This window comes from Acipenser ruthenus, chromosome 2 (assembly GCF_902713425.1).
Source record: "Acipenser ruthenus chromosome 2, fAciRut3.2 maternal haplotype, whole genome shotgun sequence".
Lineage (NCBI taxonomy): Eukaryota > Metazoa > Chordata > Actinopteri > Acipenseriformes > Acipenseridae > Acipenser > Acipenser ruthenus.
The window spans coordinates 54,773,831-54,793,933 of NC_081190.1; the positions used below are offsets into that span (position 1 = coordinate 54,773,831).

At 40.2% G+C, this 20,103-nt stretch overlaps 1 protein-coding gene across 1 annotated transcript in view; it reads right to left on the reverse strand.

Moving 5' to 3' along the window:
* Nucleotides 1-209: 209 nt before the first annotated feature.
* LOC117408849 (centromere protein C-like) overlaps nt 210-20,103 on the reverse strand; it is an 81,536-nt gene continuing 61,642 nt past the window's right edge. Inside the window, exons 19-22 of the mRNA XM_034014206.3 lie at nt 3,017-3,076; nt 2,749-2,912; nt 1,604-1,694; nt 210-974 (exon numbers count right to left, since the gene is read on the reverse strand). Coding sequence (XP_033870097.3) covers nt 901-974; nt 1,604-1,694; nt 2,749-2,912; nt 3,017-3,076 — 389 coding nt within the window. The 3' untranslated portion in view covers nt 210-900. The remainder of the gene's footprint in view (nt 975-1,603; nt 1,695-2,748; nt 2,913-3,016; nt 3,077-20,103) is intronic.

The following is a 20,103-nucleotide window of genomic DNA, read 5'->3' on the forward strand; positions in this document are numbered from 1 at the left end:
TTTTTTCCCCCTTAACAGTGTGGAGTACGGTGTGTAGATAAGTAGAAAAAAAATCATCATTTAAATGCCTGAAACTCTGAGGCACTGACACAACAAAATGTGAAAAAAAAGTTCAAGGGGGTGTAGACTTTCTATAGGCACTGTATGTGTGTGTGTGTGTGTGTGTATATATATATATATACACAATAAAACTCAATAAAACACTTAAATAGTTTCATAACCATAACACTTTAATTGTGAGAATATGTCCACACAAAACAAGAAATGTACAGTATTTAATAAAACAGAAAAATGTATACTACACTGTTGATTATGAAAAAACATTTCAGCAACAGACATAAAATGCTGCAAATACAAAATGATCCATCGCATGTACAAATTAGCATCAACACAACACCTTGCCACGTGTTTGGTTCAACTAAACAAATAAACTGCTTCCTCATTACGTTTTGTAACATGTACACATGTTAAGTTTTAATAAACTTCCAATAATCTATAAAGCCTAGGTGAACCGATCAGGTGTCCATGCCATCAGCTGTGGAATAACTACTTCCTGACATAGTCTTTATACAGTTTTTACTGAACCAATTGTTGCTTGAGCAAGTGGTTTGGATAATGTAGACGCCAGTTTATTTAGTTTCTTTTGGTTGAGTTGTGGCCTCTAATTGATATATGCAAAGGTGGTCCTTCCTATGCTTTCACAGTAAACTGACTGTTTATTTCCGTTACAAAACGTTATACCGAATACAGTTTTTGTGTAACATATATACATGTTGAGTTTTAACAAGAATCGTTTATGTACACCAAATCAGATACCAGAGCTCAATTTCTAATACTCTCAATAAACTGTGGTATTTATACATCTTTGACTTCACAATGTCCATCATGACTTAAGCCAAGTTATCTTACTTTTATTTCAGTAAAATAAAGAAGAGCCGGTTGGTCTGTAATATTAACGACTCCGTATATGTTACCTATATGAGAGAGAGAGAAAGGAGAGAGGAGAGAGAGAAAGAATTAGAATTAGTTCAGAAAGGAACCTGGGTGTTAAGGTTCAGTAACAGTTCATTATCCTGCCAAATATATCACTCAAGATTTGTAATTCCTACAGCCACAAAATGTCAATTTAGACTCAACCTAGGTTATAGAATTAACAATAATGAAACAAATCCGCTAATTACTAGAGATTATAAGCAAATAATTATTTTTTTAAAAAAGACATGATTAATTAACACACAACGTTTCAAGGGCTTGTGAAGCTCTTCTCGATACCTCAAGCGTGAATTTCACTAGTAGGAGTTGGCTACTAACCTCTTCGGACTATATTTGTTTGCAGTTAAGGTGTTCTTTAAGCAAGAAATGTTTAAAACCCCTTGTTTGGCTAGAATTAACTTTTTATTCTAAAGGAAATTATTCTGAGATGAATATATGTATGGCATTGGTAACTAATATAAAATGAAGAGAACCCAAGCAACATTTAAAAAAAATCATTGAGAAGAAAAAAAAAAAAAAAAAAAAACACAGACACACACACACACACACACACACAACACACCTCTTTGATCTGGCATTGTCATCGGTTCAAATACAAAACATTACTCACCAGGGGGAACATAGAAAACACTTCCCGTGGATAGCTGGTATTGAGACAGGTGAATGTAAACATTAACAGAACCAGTCACGACATTTAAAACCTGAAACAGAGAACATTTTTTTTTTTTTTTAAATGAACTTTAATGATTTATATGTTTTTTAAAACGTGCACACTCTATAAACTATATTTCATCAGAGGAAAACCTTTTGTAATGCTTCAGAAATGGACCAAGTTTAACCAACATATCCTCTATTTGATGTTGTCCTATAATGAGGTGCTGGGAAAGTACTTGAAATACTGCATATTGTCCACTTGTAGAATATTTAAACACATATGAACCAGTGGTAAATATGATTTTCAAAATAAATATATTTTATTGTTCATGTAATTGCAGGTGAAATGTATCACTTTCTCTAAAACAAAGGTTAACACGTGGCATTGCTTATAAATGCGAGGCATATCAGAGTTTGGAGTGTTGGTATTTAAAGACAATTAAATCAATAATGTATAAACTGAATAACTGTATATATACACTAAAAGAACACCCCTCGGGGAAGCAAGCAACATGTTCTCCAAGACAGAGTTGAACCCCGGACACAATATGCCAAAGCCAATCACGATATGAAATCAATAAATACAAATGTATTTATTACTATGTCATGACGCACGTGCATCAGCATATGAAATGAACAGAATAAGAAAAAATCAAAAGGCAAATGTATATTAATAAACTATAATAATAAACTTACTGATAAACTAAATTAACAAAACTCCTACATATGGTAAAAATGCAGCAGCGGTTCTAACAGTAATTATAAATACTAGAATTAATTTTAACAAGGATTAACACAGCACCGCCCTACAAGTTAAATGCAGCAGCAGCTCTAGATTACTCTTGCGATGACAAGTCAGTTTTTAAAAGAATAAACCATTTGAATTTGAGTTTGATGATGATGAGTTATCACGTTACAAAACAGTACTGTATCAGTTTTGAATCGGTTAGCAACAAATCACTATCGGTGCCTGTTCCTTTAGGCGGAGCATGTACAATGCGAAAATTCTGTTTCAACATAAAGTTGTTCTCCTAGAAGGTGTTACTATACACAGAGACTACTATAGTATAAAAAATGTAAAATTTTAAATTACTTTCTTACCATTGTATTTGTATGTACATATTGACACGGCTTTTCCATGAAGGGTCCCAGCAGCACTTTGCCATGTGTAAATGTGGGTTCAGTTAATTCTCTAGAGATGCCCATGTAATTATTTGATAGTGTATACCACTTGAAATTGTGCATATCAATACTTTTCACACATCCTGTAGAGAAAGCACAACTTAAATTGGCATAATAGAAACAGCACATTTAAAATCAATTAAAATGCTAGTATGGTCCCAGCTGAAGAACACAAAACAGAACTTACCAACGGTAATAATTCTTCCATTCTCGTCTTGTAGCTTGGTCTTGATTTCGTTATAGTTTCCTGAAAAAGAAGAGATTCAATTTGAACTACAAAGACATTTCTATAGGTTTAAAACTTACTGTCCATGAATGGTACACTGTATTATAGAAAATTTACAGAAAAAAATCAATTTTTTTTGTAAATTTCTTTCATTTATTAAATACAGGTTTTAGAAAATCCAGGAAAAAAAAGACAAATTATAAACTGGCTGATTAATTTTAAGTGCAAGTCACATACCAGCTTGCATTCAAGTCTATGATTATATACAAATTCTCAGCCCAGACTTGTATAGCCTTTTCCTTAAATAGATTGCAGCTACTAAAGGTATGGGTCGGTATAAAATTTGCACAGTACGAGAACCGTAAAAAAGAAAAAATACAAAAAAAACTAAAAAAACACATGCTAACCTTAATATCACTATATACAATACATCACACAAGTTGTAAAATTAAGGCTTAAAACAAAAATGGAAAAATTACTGTAAATTTCTAAACAAAACCAAAAATAATTTGGCATTTTATATTTTACTACGCCAAAAAAGAACAACAAAAAATAATTAAAAATAAAACCTTTAAGACAATCAAACTTTAAAAGAACACTAAACGTCACGAGAGCTAATCCATGAGAAAAGAGCGCCCCGAGAGTGTGATCCATTGCCGCGCAGAGCAGGGAATAAAAATAGCACTTTTAACTGCTTGAAATTCACGCTGTTGGCTGCCTCTTCCTTCCCCGCTGGAGCCCGCAATAGCCGACCGCTACAGTATGTTATACTACCACAGTATGTATTATTCTATTAAGATTCATCATTTGTAAACCAACATGGTGCTGCAGTTTGTTTGTTAGAAAAACGTAAACGTGTAAAATAAATAAATAAATAAAAGAAAAGAACAAACTTTGTTCAGCTGATGGTAAAGAGAATTGGGAAAGGATCGTCATATTGCTTCAAACATTCATTTACGAACACAGGCAATTACTTAAGAGCACAGGCGAGTTGTTTATTTTTTGCACAGGATAAATAAAATACGTATAGCAACACTATTAATGCATTTGATACTGTAGTTGACATTGCACAAATAAGCTTCCAATGTTGTTAATCATTATTGTGGCATTTGTAAAAATAAATAAATTAGATTTCTTCACTTACCTAAAAAAGTTTGAATACTGTACATAACTTGTTTAAACACAATTATTAATAAGTAGGATATCCTGCTGGCTGCAGTCGCTTGTCTCTGCAAATTTTAATTGAGACATGGAAACTTGTATTCCACAGTATCAGTTCACAAAAGATCTTCTTCAGACACTTTGTTAAGGCTGCAAGTATCATAGGTTGGTTTTGAAGAATGTTTGCAGTAGAAAAAGATGTTCATATGAAAATGGCCTTTTCCTTCACTTTGTTCATAGGAACAAACATAGCGTAAACTGCTGTATACCGTACTTACTATAATTGTGGTGCAAAAAAAAGAGGAAAGTTATCAATACCGTAATGTACCTGAACTGCTATACCGAATCACCCCGACTGTGCACTATTGTCTATTTGCAGTCATGAGAGTGGTCTGCAGAAAAAAACTGAACTAAAAAGTCAACCCCACCCCCCGCCTGAAAAAAACCTTGGCACGTTGTGCCCATACTATGGTGTCCCTCCCCATGGCAATTAAATGAAACATGTTCCATACCTTTAGCTGGCTTCGCCTTTCAAATCTGATCATTTTTTTTCTCAAATATTCAACTCAAAAACTATTTACAGCAACACGTTTGCATGGTTCACTGTATAAATTTGCACTTTTTTCTGTAAAGAAATATTTGATGCTGATGACTTGAATGCACTTAAATCAAGCCCTCAGAAAATTGACATATATATTTTTATTATTATATGGATCAGAATTCACTAATACCGTGAAGTATGGTTCCGTGGCTTCATTAAGGACATTTTCCCCAATATGCAGAAGAGTACATTTTATTTATTTTTTTAGGTTACCAAATTATAACGCTGATGTTTCAACTTCGATAAATATTTGTTTTGCACCTTTGTCATTCACATCTTGCATCACATAGCTAGCTGTCTTGCATAAGTACAACACAAATAATGGCTCATCGTGGCATGTCAATATTGCATAAAACACCTTAACTGAGGGGAAAGTCTGCAATGAACATTGGAAGCAATCATTGGGTAGGCTATGCTTCACCTACCCTACCTGTTTTATTCAATATTAATTTTAGCTATGTCACCATTCTAAATTTCATGTAAACAAGTACTTTTGTGGCACTAAAAATACAAACAGAAATTTGAATTGGACTGGAAACCGTGTCCAAATATTATTCCCATTTTTAATAAGAGTACAGTAGTACATTATTTTTCCTAAATGAAGAGGGCTATGCAATTTGTACAAAATATTTCTTATGGGGACAGCAGATTAGTATAGTGGCTTACAATATGAAGTGTATTACTTTAAAACTTTGCTGACAGTAACTGTTTACTTCTCTAGGCCTCTCTCCCCAGAGATTCCTGTACATTTTCACTTTACCATGATCATATTTGCTGGCCATTTCAAAGCCTAAAATGTAATACAAAAGTACACTACGGGTAACGTGAAGTACAAAACAAGACTTCTGAAAGAAAAACTTGAAAACTGCATTAAAAACTATAACTAAACAGACTCTGTGAACACATATGAAAAATAATTTTACATAATATTTATATTAAGAACATAAGAAAGTTTACAAAACAAGAGCAGGCCATTCGGCCCATCTTGCTCATTTGGTTGTTAGTAGCTTATTGATCCCAGAATCTCATCAAGCAGCTTCTTGAAGGATCCCAGGGAGTCAGCTTCAACAACATTACTGGGGAGTTGGTTCCAGACCCTCACAATTCTCTGGGTAAAAAAGTGCCTCCTTTTCTGTTCTGAATGCCCCTTTATCTAATCTCCATTTGTGACCCCTGGTCCTTGTTTCTTTTTTCAGGTTGAAAAAGTCCCCTGGGTCGACATTGTCAATACCTTTTAGAATTCTGAATGCTTGAATCAGATCACCGTGTAGTCGTCTTTGTTCAAGGGTAAAGCAGTTATAACTTCAAGATTTTTGCTTCTTATGACTACATTTCTGCTGACTTAATTCAGTAAATTACTCCTCTGCAAAATGTCACCCTATGATAAAAAGTAATTGTACTAATTATTTTATTAACACAAAAATGTAATACTGCAGTTTGTAAGCAATTTAAAAATTACAATGTTCTGGAAGTGATTGAAACTGACAAAAAACGTAAGGTTATCTTCATAACCCTGGTTCCCAGAAATAGAAATGTAACCATTACCAAATGGGTATTTACCTCCTAAAGACCCAAACCCTGAACACTGTATATCAAAGCTTCTCGTTGAGCAAGTGATGCAGTCATGGACCCACCCCCGAGGGCACAAAAGGACTGCGCTCATAGATATGAGGGTCATTTTTCCTTCAAGCATGCTGCGATCATGGACGCAGCGACCTTGAAGGTTAACGGTTACATTTCTATTTCAGGGAACCAGGTTTATGATAACCCAATGTTACCTTTCAAGTGCGAAATGTAACCATTACTGAATGGGCGAGTGTACCAAAGCCGGCGCAAGGGCAAGATTGCAGATGACTGGAATGCTATAAGGCAAAGCCGAAGGCTGCCCTGTGCGTTGCCATGCAGAACCTCAGTAACAAGTAGCTAGGGTTCAAAAAATTGTGGGAGAGTTTCACCTCTGTGCTTGTGTTGTAGGAATTTTGTTTCCACCAAGAAAGTGGATATTCATGAGCTTCTATTTCCTCACTTCTCAGAAAGCCAACTCAGTTTCTAATTATTCTGTAACAGATCTTGCAGTACTGCCAGGAGGACTTGTATCTAAAGGGTTTTCCATCCTCTTTTGGGTCTTTATGCTGGAAAGCAAATCTTTTAGGACTCGTTTTACTGTCTGGTTCAGGTAGGCTGTCAATTGTCAAGATTCTCTTGACTTGTCTTCAGCAAGAACAGCAGAAGTCGCTTGCTGCTGCTCCATGAACCTGTCAGCCGTATCATACGTGGAATTCCATCTTGTAGGCTGATCGTGGATAAGCTGGTGATTAGTCAAATTAGCAGACCAATTTTACATTTGCAAGACCTGGTAAAAGAAGATATGGTTTTACGAAGTCGTGAAGGAGCTGCTGATACTTGATCTAAATCACGTGCCCTGTTAACACTAGAAGCCCTGCGACGGTCATTTTGGCGATTTTTGGTTTTAACCCTTTGCCGTCCATTTATTTTCACATGTGCAGTTTATTTTAGACACACGTTTTTTTTTTTTTCCCCCACAGTAAAACCGGTTTAAAAGGCACTGCATATCAACAGGACACTCGGTACTGCATCTCCAGCACCGCCCCACACCTCGTTCGCTATATTTTTCAAATAACTCGTAATAGTACATACCGATAAATCATCTCTTGATCACTCGTTTTATCACCAAACTCCTCAATAATGCGATCCAAGTCGTTATTTTATTACTATAACATCTCAAAAAGCTCTGCAAATGTCTGTGATATTCTCTGAGCGCTGGATGCGGAAGCAGCTATCTTGTTTGTGTATGTCTGTGTTATCTATGTGGTGTCGGGTCTATCAGTATTCATGAGATACGCCCCCTTTTTTTAAAAAAAATTTCGGCTTCTCTCAGCTCCTATCGGTCTCACTCAGCCATTGAATGGTTTTCTCGGCTTTTTCCGGAGAAAAAACAACTAGAGACCTGTTTTTTGCGTCTTTTTGATGTCGGACAGGGTTCGACATTGGACCGGAAAGGGAAAATTGCGATGTTGGACCAGGTCCGACACAGGACCTCAAAGGGTTAAAATTGAATTCTCTCTACTTGTGCAACACATATGGGTCTGCGCGTTCATGAATCTTTCTGTACGTATGTATTCAATATTCTCACAAAGCATGAAACGGGATTGCAGAAATTATACCTAAAAGCCCCAGGAGCAGTAACCTTGATGGCCACACAGAATACAATTGTATTTTGATTATACAGAACAGTATTTTACTTTATTTTTATTTACCAGTCCGCAATATGTTTAGCTGTAATTAAATTTGTCTCTACTCTCTGCTTGAATGAATTACTGACAGTATTGTTTTCCAAATCAGCCTTTTCAAACGCTGCGCCCGCTTGCCAGGTGCGCTTTTTTGGTAGGTGCCACTTTGTATGCGACTTATTCGTTACCCAGGTTACTATAAAAGGTCAGAGGCTACCCTGAAGATACTTGAGAGTTTACACAAGAGGATAGACTTTCATATATGTCACTTTCTGCAAATAATAAAAAGAGAAGAATGAGTCAACGAAGATGCATGACTGCTAAGCAGTGTTTGCAATATTTACGGACTGTATCTGAAGGTGATTCCGGAGATGAACAAGGTATGGAAAGCAATGGAAGTGACTCAGCACACTTCATCAGTCAATTACCATCGGGACTACTGAAAAAAATATACCATGGAGTTTTACAACGCAACAAAATATGGAGTTGATGTTTTGGATCAGATTACACAGAAGTATTCCGTGAAAGCTGGCTCCCATCGGTGGCCTGTTAAGGTGTTTTACAATGTATTGGACCTAGCAGCCATCAATTCCTGGGTACTTTACAAGGAATGCACGGAAAAGAATTTACCAAGGAGAGAATATATTTTACAGTTAGCACAGCAACTTCACAAGAAGCATTTGAAACAGAGGGGGACTGCCAAGTGTGTACCCACAGCTGAAGCTGGTAATCCCGCTGAGAGACGCCAATGCCAGGTTGGCAAGTGCAACAAAAATGAAACTTTGGACAGCTGTGCCCTGTGCAGAAAGTGCACTGCACATGTGAACAGCCTTAAGGGGCGTTCACACCGGACGCGGCACGGCACTGCCGTGCGGCAAAAGCAATGGTTTTCAATGAAGGTATTTACGCGCATCGGCAGTGGGACGTGGCACCGCGGAGCGGCGCGCAAGAGATAAAATATTTTCAACTTTTGCCGCGCCGCGTCGTGACGTAACCTACCAACAGCCAATCAGGGAAGAGTAGGAGGTTCCTTTGCGAGGAAGAAATAAAAAAATAAAATGGAGGAAAAGCTGTTCGGTTTAATTTCAGATTTCCCGGCGTTGTATAATACAACAATTAATAGTTACCGTGATATTAATAAAAAGATGTAGAATGGTGGTCTGTGGGTGTACAAATGGGATTACTGAGAATATTAAATATACATAATTACGTAAATGAGGTAATATATATTTTTTGTGCTAAACTCCACATTGAAAATAATTATGCACCTGCTACTATAACGGAAGCATTTTTTTTTTTTTTTGATAAATTAACTGCAGACAAACTTTTAAAAGATAAAGCCTATGGTTGACAATGATGCATTGACACGGAATGACCCATAAGTAAAAATGTAGAAGATGGGATAGTAAACTTAAAAAGACCCGCTGTATTTGTTTATTTAAAACAATGCTGTGCTGCCATGCCACTTCACCTGGAGTAGCCGATGGTATTCGCCGTACTGTTTTCTTTTCTTCAGGATGTCATGTACCCACGACATTCATACAGTTTTTTTCTTTCTCCGGTAGAGCAGAGCGATCGCATTATTTTTTTTTGTTTGCTGTGCATTCTTCGAAGTATTGTGTGTGTATGTATGTATTTATGTATGTATGTATGTATGTACAGACGTGCTCAAATTTGTTGGTACCCTTACAGCTCATTGAAATAATGCTTCATTCCTCCTGAAAAGTGATGAAATTAAAAGCTATTTTATCATGTATACTTGCATGCCTTTGGTATGTCATAGAATAAAGCAAAGAAGCTGTGAAAAGAGATGAATTATTGCTTATTCTACAAAGATATTCTAAAATGGCCTGGACACATTTGTTGGTACCCCTTAGAAAAGATAATAAATAATTGGATTATAGTGATATTTCAAACTAATTAGTTTCTTTAATTAGTATCACACATGTCTCCAATCTTGTAATCAGTCATTCAGCCTATTTAAATGGAGAAAAGTAGTCACTGTGCTGTTTGGTATCATTGTGTGCACCACACTGAACATGGACCAGAGAAAGCAAAGGAGAGAGTTGTCTGAGGAGATCAGAAAGAAAATAATAGACAAGCATGGTAAAGGTAAAGGCTACAAGACCATCTCCAAGCAGCTTGATGTTCCTGTGACAACAGTTGCAAATATTATTAAGAAGTTTAAGGTCCATGGAACTGTAGCCAAACTCCCTGGGCGCGGCCGCAAGAGGAAAATCGACCCCAGATTGAACAGAAGGATAGTGTGAATGGTAGAAAAAGAACCAAGGATAACTGCCAAAGAGATACAAGCTGAACTCCAAGGTGAAGGTACGTCAGTTTCTGATCACACCATCCGTCGCTTTTTGAGCGAAAGTGGGCTCCATGGAAGAAGACCCAGGAGGACTCCACTTTTGAAAGAAAAACATAAAAAAGCCAGACTGGAATTTGCTAAAATGCATATTGACAAGCCACAATCCTTCTGGGAGAATGTCCTTTGGAAAGATGAGTCAAAACTGGATCTTTTTGGCAAGTCACATCAGCTCTATTTTCACAGACGAAAAAATGAAGCTTTCAAAGAAAAGAACACCATACCTACAGTGAAACATGGAGGAGGCTCGGTTATGTTTTGGGGCTGCTTTGCTGCGCCTGGCACAGGGTGCCTTGAATCTGTGCAGGGCACAATGAAATCTCAAGACTATCAGGGCATTCTGGAGCAAAACGTACTGCCCAGTGTCAGAAAGCTCAGTCTCAGTCGCAGGTCATGGGTCCTCCAACAGGATAATGACCCAAAACACACAGCTAAAAGCACCCAAGAATGGAGAAGAACAAAACATTGGACTATTCTGAAGTGGCCTTCTATGAGTCCTGATCTGAATCCTATCGAACATCTATGGAAAGAGCTGAAACTTGCAGTCTGGAGAAGGCACCCATCAAACCTGAGACAGCTGGAGCAGTTTGCTCAGGAAGAGTGGGCCAAACTACCTATTAACAGGTGCAGAAGTCTCATTGAGAGCTACAGAAAACGTTTGATTGCAGTGATTGCCTCTAAAGGTTGTGCAACAAAATATTAGGTTAGCGGTCCCATCATTTTTGTCCATGCCATTTTCATTAGTTTTATTATTTACAATATTATGTTGAATAAAAAATCAAAAGCAAAGTCTGATTTCTATTAAATATGGAATAAACAATGGTGGATGCCAATTACTTTTGTCAGTTTCAAGTTATTTCAGAGAAAATTGTGCATTCTTCTTTTTTTGTGGAGGGGTACCAACAAATTTGAGCACGTCTGTATGTATGTATATTAAAGCAACTGGGGGGGCGGGTCTTTCAGGGTGATTGTGGTGCTACATAACGTAAGCATTTTTTTTTTTTTGGATAAATTAACTGCAGAAGACTTTTTAAAAGATAAAACAAAACGTTTTATTTGGTGTACATTTATTATATTTTAACAGTTTTTAACAAAATTAATAAAAAAGGAGGGGGGGAGGGGATTGTGGTGGTGTGGGGGTTAGAATTAGGTTTCATAAAAAAAATATATTTATAATGTTTCGCTCCTCAGGTTTGTCTTTTGTCAGTGTCTTCAGTTCTGTCAAAAGGGTTTTATTTTCCCGCTGGCATTTACTGTTTGTTGCTCGGTAAACAAAAGCCACGGTACCTGCAGCCGTGACGTAACGTCAGACCGCCCACTGACTTTACCCTGCCGCGTTTGGTGTGAACAGTACTGCAGCGCGGCGCGCAAGCAGACGGCATGTGCGCCGCGTCCGGTGTGAATGCCCCTTTAGACTCAAGGTAAAGGAATACCTTTTTGTCCAAAAAAAGAAAAATAAATTTGACTTTTCTAACTTGTTGTGCTGCTACACTTCTGTAAAGTTTTCTTCCAAGTTTATTTATCTACATAGTTACTTTTGCATACTTGATAATAAACCAATTTCTGTTGAACAGTTAAAAATGTATTGCTATCGTTTCAGTTTTATAAATATGTATGGTGTAAACCGATATCTGTTCAGATATTTATTTACATTTTCTTGTTTTGATTGTAAAATAAATGGTTCATATATATAATTATATATATATATATATATATATATATATACACACACACACACACACATATATACATCTATATATACACACACACACACACAGTGGTTTGCAGACCCCCCTGCAAAGTTTTCACATTTTGTTGCATTACAAATAATGTATGCACAGTTTTTCAAACAAACTTTTTTTATTGAAAGCTGTAGTGGTTAAACTGAACACTGCTATATGAGGAGGTGGTTAAATGTCAGCAAAACTTGCAAAGAAAATGTACAAAATTAAATGTACTGGTTGCATAAGTATTCAGCCCCTTAAGTCAGTACTTACTGAGTCTTTTTGGATAGGTTTCTACAAGCTTTGCACAGTAGGATGGTGAAATTTTCGCCCATTCTTCACGGGAAAATTGCTCCAGTTCTGATAAGTTTGTTGGGGATCAATGATGGACTGCAATCTTCAAGTCTCACCATAAATTTTTGATTGGATTCAAGTCAGGACTTTGACTGGGCCACTCAAGAACATTAATTTTCTTCTTGTTCAACCACTCCAGTGTGGCTTTGGCTTTGTGCTTCAGGTCATTGTCCTGCTGAAATGTGAATTTCCTCCCCAGTTTCAGAGTCTAGGCTGACTCAAACAGGTTTTCCTCAAGGATTCGCCAGTACTTTGCACCATCCATTCTTCCCTCTATCCTGACAAGCTTCGCAGTCCCTGCTGAAGAGAAGCATCCCCATAACATGATGCTGCCACCACCATGCTTGACAGTTGGGATGGTGTTGACTGGGTGATGTGCAGTGTTGGGCTTGCGCCAGACGGAACGCTTGGAATTTAGACCGAATTTTTGTCTTATCTGACCACAAAACCTTTTTCCACATGTCTGCAGTATCATCTACATGCTTTTTCGCAAACTCCACGTGCTTTAAGATGAGGCTTTTTGAGTAATGGCTTCTTTGTGTAGGGACCGGCTTATTGTTGATATGTTAACACTGACTCCTATCTCGGCACAGAACTTTGCAGATCTCTCAAGGTTGCCTGGCTGCTCAGTTTGGGAGGGCAACCTGATCCGGTTAGTGTCTGGATGGTATGATGCATCTTCCACTTCTTAATGATGGAATTTTCTTGTACCCTTCTCCTGTTCTGTGCCTCTCTACCAATTTATCCCTGACTTGTTTCGAAAGCTCCTTGGTCTTTATGGTTGCTTTGTTGGATCACTGTGAGCTGCAGCTTGAATGTCTTTACATACAAGTTAAACCACTTTGAATACACACAGGCTGAAACCATTTCACTAATTTTGTGACCTTTCAAACAAATCATTTGCACCTGAGCGGATTTAGGGCTGCAGTAGCAAAGGGGTTGAATACTTATGCAACTGAGATTAATCTGTTTTTCTCTGTAAATATTAATTTATATTCTATATGCATTTTTTAACTTTATTAATGTAGAGTAGTTTGTGCAGATTCTACATGTAAAGTCTATTATTATTATTATTTATTTCTTAGGAGACGCCCTTATCCAGGGCGACTTACAATTGTTACAAGATATCACATTATACATTATTTCACATTATACAGATATCACATTATTTTTACATACAATTACCCATTTATACAGTTGGGTTTTTACTGGAGCAATCTCGGTAAAGTACCTTGCTCAAGGGTACAACAGCAGTGTCCCCCACTGGGGATTGAACCCACAACCCTCCGGTCAAGAGTCCAGAGCCCTAACCACTACTCCACACTGCAGAGTCTAATTTGAAACCGTAGTAGAGTACGCTCAGGTACTAACAAAATGTGAAAACTTTGCAGGGGGGTGAATACTTCTGCAAACCACTTTGTGTGTGTGTGTGTGTGTATATATGTGTGTGTGTGTATGTATATATATATTGTTGTGCTGCTCTTATTGGTTGTCACCAATTGGCGAGAAGGGGCGTTTCCAAAAAAAAAAAAAAAAAAAAAAGAGTGGGACTGTGGGCGCTTTTTGTCTCTGTTAAGCCTGTAGGGAGGGTACTAGTGTCCTTCCTGTTTGTTTTGCCATTTTCTTTAAGAAATAAAAAAGTAAAAAAACTACCACCAAGCTGGCTGAGCAAACTGCTGGTCTCCAGCCAACCTCCGGCGATCCACGAGACTTGCGCGACGACCTGTTTTGGGTAAGCCAGGGAGTAAACGGGCCGTTGGAGGGGCAGGCGGTAACAACTGGTGTCAGAAGCAGGGATCGTACCGAGAGGGGAGAAACAGACAAACTGAAAGCATTACTGGTGCAGTTGCTCCAAAGCCAGAACAAGTTGAAATCTGACATACAGAACAGCACCAAGGCAGCACAACAGATGTGTAAGCTCGAAATTGCAGAAACTGCAAGTCAGCTACGCAACGAAATAGAAGGGCACAGAGACATCACAGAGAAACTGGAAGGTTTTGAATGCAAGCTAAAAGAAAGTTCACAATACGGCTATGGACGAACAGGATTTAATGAAGAGTGGAGCGGTTGGAAAAACGGCTAACTACAGCACCCTCCAGCCCCGCTCCACAACAGAAAGTGAAGCCGAGTAAATTCAACAGGAAAATTGACTGGGCAGCATACTATCAGCACTTCGAGACGGTGAGTGCTCTGAACGGGTGGACTGACAAAGAGAAGCGGGCCCAGCTTGCTGTTAGCCTAGACAGGGAAGCTATGACTGTACTCACCTTGCTACAAACGGAGGCTGCATCCGACTACAGCGGGCTGGTGGATATCCTTGCTCTGCGCTACGGGCGATCACAGAAGGAGCTTGCCAAAGCTCAATACGACACCAGGAGGAAAAAGCCAGACGAGACCCTTGCTGACTTTGCCTAGGATCTACAGCGCCTTTTCACTCTTTCATTCCCTGAAGTGCTGGAGAAATGCACAGATGCCTTGCTTGTCGACAATTTCATCAGTTTGCTTGTGGACCGTGAGCTGAGAATCCGACTGAAGGAGGGATCTTTTGCTACACTCCCCGACGCCCTCAATTGAGCAATTCAGCTGGAGTGCATCTATGCGACCACCGGAGAAAAGAAACTGGCTCAGCAGCACACTGTTCGCCGCACTCAAACCCAGGATGAGGCGACAACTGGCGAGTCTGCAAGTGGGAGAACGGAAGGTAACTCTAATCCTGACATAGGGGTGGTATTAGGAAATTTGGTCGAAAAATTGGATGCTATGGGGAAAGCTATAACTGAATTGGCCATTCCTAAAACGGGCAAATTTAACGGGGAGTGTCACTTTTGTCACAAGATAGGGCACATTAAGAGAAAGCCAGGGAACAAAGCAATGTCTGCAAATGATCAGGGAAACTAGTATGTTCCCAGGTTGCGAGGCTGAACCTGGGAAATAATGTGAGGGAGGCCTCTGAAACTGTGTTCAACACTGCGTGTGGATTGGTTATCCGCTGTGAAGTAGAAGGTTTGCCGGTCGACGCAGTAAGATACTGGAGCGAATTTGACTCATGAGTTCCAAACTATTTGAGCAAATTGTTTCAAAAATTCCAGAGTGTAGTGTACCAGAGACTTCCAGCATTAAGACTGTAACCGGAGATGTGACGTCAGCAACTAGAACTGGCGAGGTAAAATTTCGAATCGGCCAATACACTTTACGTCACAGCATCTGGGTGGCTGACATAGCAGACGATTTATTACTGGGTTTGGATTTCTTACAGATACACCATGGGGTTTTAGATTTAACCAGGAATGTACTGTCCTTAAATGGCACAGAGCTTGAATTACGTCACCCGCTGGCAGAATCAGAACCTGATTGTTGTGGGCATGTTGTTGCAGCTAGTAGAATTACTGTTCCAGCAGGTACTGAGATACTGGTGGCAGCGGAGTTAGAAGGCAAAAGAGCTGACACTTTGCAATGGGGTTTAATTGAAAGTTATCCCGACAGTAATGTGCACCCTGCCATTTTAGTCACAAAGTCAGTGGTGGATCTAAAATCGAAAACGATGCCTATAAGGTTGTTGAATATTTCTCACACTGACCAAGTAATTAAAGGGTCATGTGTTAGCTGAATGGGAAGCTGCAACACTTGTGCAAGCTGAGAGTGTAGCAGGCTGCTCATGCAGACAGGTGCCATCCAGTGGTGATTCTGAGAACTGTTGTAGACTAGAATGTGGGGTGATTCCTAGATCACTGCCTGCCCATTTAAAAGATTTGTGGGAAAGAAGCAATGCTGAGCTAAATGAGGAACAACAAAGAAAACTTTGCTGATTGAGTACCAAGATGTATTCTGTAAAGATGAGGATGACATTGGTAAGACTGCACTGGTCACTCAAAATAAATACTGGTAATGCAACACCAATTAAACAGGCCCCTAGGAGGATCCAAATAGCCAAGCAAGGGGAGGTGGAAAGCATGGTTGGAGACCTCAAAAGGCAGGGGGTTATTGAAGACTCCAGTAGTCCTTGGGGCCTCACCTATAGTATTGGTGACAAAGAATGGCAGCACTAGGTTCTGTGTAGACTAGAGAAAATTAAATGCGGTTACTGAGAAAGATTCTTACCCGCTGCCGAGAACAGATGACACCCTTCACGCATTGAGTGGTTCTGTCTGGTTTTCCACACTAGATTTAAAGAGTGGCTATTGGCAGGATTTACCGTTGGACAGGGCTTGTACCAGTTCAATGTGATGCCCTTTGGTCTCTGCAATACCCCAGCTACATTTGAAAGGCTTATGGAAAGGGTGTTGTCAGGTTTGCCATGGGAAGTCTGTCTTATTTACCTTGGTGATGTGCTGGTGCATGCTCACCCATTCCCACAGGTGCTAGCTAATCTAGAGCAGGGTCCTTGTTAAACTTCAGAAAGCTGGTTTAAAACTAAACCCTGTGAAATGCAAGCTCTTTAAAAGGGAAGTGGGTTACCTAGGTCACATAATTAGTGAGCCTGGTGTTGCTACAGACCCAAGCAAAATAACAGCAGTCAGCAACTGGCCAAGGCCGACCAATGTAACTGAGGTATGCCGCTTTTTGGGTTTATGTTCCTACTATAGGAAGTTCATTGAGTCCTTTGCAGACATTGCTAAGCCACTGCATGCTTTAACAAAGAAGGGACAGCCTTTGGAATGAAGTATGTGAGAGTGCTTTTATTCACCTCAAAACAGGCTTTAGGCTCTGCCCCTTTTACTAGGTTGCCCTTGATTTGACCTTCCATTCACCCTGGACACAGGCGCCAGCAACGTGGGGGTTGGTGCTGTCCTTTCACAGGTCCAGGATGGAGTGGAACGGGTCGTAGGATACTACAGCCAGACACTAACAGCACCAGAAAGGAACTACTGCACCACTCGCAAGGAACTGCTAGCTGTTGTAAAAGGTGACACGCACTTTCATCATTATTTGTATGGCCAACCTTTTGTGGTACGTACTGACCACTCTGCTTTACAATGGCTTTTCAGGTTCAAGCACCTGGAGGGCCAGATTGCAAGGTGGCTACAAAGCCTACAGCAATTTGAGTTTAAAGTGTTACACCACCAGGGGATAAAGCATGGCAATGCTGATGCCCTATCGAGACGACCCTGTATGGTTACTGAGTGTAGTTTCTGTACCACGGTAGAGCAGAAGGAGAGCAGCAGTTTGGGTGGAAAACAGGGTGCTGTAACCGGCAGCTCCCAGGGTGGGATTACTACAGCTCAAGAACCACTGTGCCTGGGGGGCTCCCGGGTGGCGCATCCAGTAAAGGCGCTCCGCGTGGAGTGCAGGATGTGCCCTATAGCCTGCAGATCGCGAGTTCGGAATCCAGGCTATATCACAGCTGACCTTGACCGGGAGTTCCTAGGGGGCGGCGCACAATTGACTGAGCACTGCCCGGGTAGGGAGGGCTTAGGTCGGCAGGGGAATCCATGGCTCACCGCGCATCAGTGACTCCTGTGGCCGATAGGGCGCCTGTGGTTCTGCAGTGGAGCCGCCAGATCTGTGTTGTCCTCCGGCACTATAGGTCTGGTGGCATCGCTGTGGATCTGCAGTGTGAAAAATAACGGCTTGGCAGGAGCACGTTTCAGAGGATGCGTGTTCCAGCCGCCGTTTCCCGAGTTGGCGGGGTGGGGGGGGTTGCGAGCAGTGAGCCGAGGATACAGATAATTATAATTGGGCATACTAAATTGGGGAGAAAACTGGGGTAAAAATTGGCGACGACTAAATTAAAAAAAAAAAAAAAAAAGAAAAAAAACCCCACTGTGCCGGTTAACATGCAAAGCCACTGCGAGCGAGCCGTTTGTCGATGGTCACAGTGCTGAAGAGCTGAGGGCTGCTCAGCAAGCTGAGCCTGATTTCACTCCTCTGTTTAATTGGAAAGAACGTGGGGTCATCCCCAGTGGGAAAACGTGTCACACCTCAGCTCAGACATCAGAGCATACTGGGCTATTTGGGATAGTATAGAGATGACGGGTTGCTTTATCGTAAGTGGGAGGCTCCATCGGGGGGATGCTGTAGGTATCAGCTGTTGGTTCCAGGGTCCCTGAAGAAGGTACTAACCATGGCTCACAATACCTGGGCTGGTGGGCACTTTGGTGTGGACAAAACCCTGGGGAAGATAAGAGAGTGCTTCTACTGGGTTAAGTGTAGGCAGGACTGTGAGAGGTGGTGTAGGAGGTGTGCAGACCGTGCTGCGAGGAAGGGTCTGCGGAAGCGGGGCTGAACTCCAATGCAGCAGTATGTTGTGGGGGACCGGCTTCAGCGTGTGGCTGTTGACATTGCCGGCCCGTTTCCAAGGTCTGATTCAAGCAATCGGTATTTGCTGGTTGACATGGACTACCTAACTAAATGGCCGGAAGCTTTCCCCATTTCTACCCAAGATGCCAATACAGTGGCCCAGACACTGGTCACACAGATGTTCACTCGATTTGGCGTGCCTGGTGAACTCCATTCAGACCAAGGCCGTAATTTCGAGTCAGAGGTTTTCTCCAGAGTGTGTCAATTGATGGGTGTGCGAAAGACGCGCACCACGCCATTGAGGCCTCAATCTGATGGCATAGTGGAGAGGTATATATGCACTCTCAAAAACCAGTTAGCCTTGTTTGTAGAGCAGAACAAGCAGGATTGGGATACTCACATGAAACATGAAATGACCCAGTGTACACCTGCATTACTGATGTTTGGGGAAGAGCTCTGTTTGCCAGTGAGGCTGGTTTATGGAACCCCTGACACAACCCTTAGCTGTGAGTACCCCCTGGACTTTGCTGACAACCTGCAGCAGTCTCTTGAGCAGGTACACCAATTTGTAAGGGAAAAATTCGGCTGCTGACCAGGTAAAGCGGTGCTATGATGCGAGAGCTGTGGTTTGTTTTTATTTATTTATTTTATATATATATATATATATATATATATATATATATATATATACACACACACACACAGTACTGTGCAAAAGTTTTAGGCAGGTGTGAAAAAATGCTGTAAAGTACGAATGCTTTCAAAAATAGAATGTTAACAGATTATATTTATCAATTAACTAAATGCAAAGTGAGTGAACAGAAGAAAAATCTAAATCAAATCCATATTTGGTGTGACCACCCTTTGCCTTCAAAACAGCATCAATTCTTCTAGGTACACTTGCACAAAGTCAGGGATTTTGTAGGAATATAGTCAGGTGTATGATTAAACAATTATACCAAACAGGTGCTAATGATCATCAATTCAATATGTAGGTTGAAACACAATCATTAACTGAAACAGAAACAGCTGTGTAGGAGGAATAAAACTGGGTGAGGAACAGCCAAACTCAGCTAACAAGGTGAGGTTGCTGAAGACAGTTTACTGTCAAAAGTCATACACCATGGCAAGACTGAGCACAGCAACAAGACACAAGGTAGTTATACTGAATCAGCAAGGTCTCTCCCAGGCAGAAATTTCAAGGCAGACAGGGGTTTCCAGATGTGCTGTCCAAGCTCTTTTGAAGAAGCACAAAGAAACGGGCAACGTTGAGGACCGTAGACGCAGTGGTCGGCCAAGGAAACTTACTGCAGCAGATGAAAGACACATCATGCTTAGTTCCCTTCGCA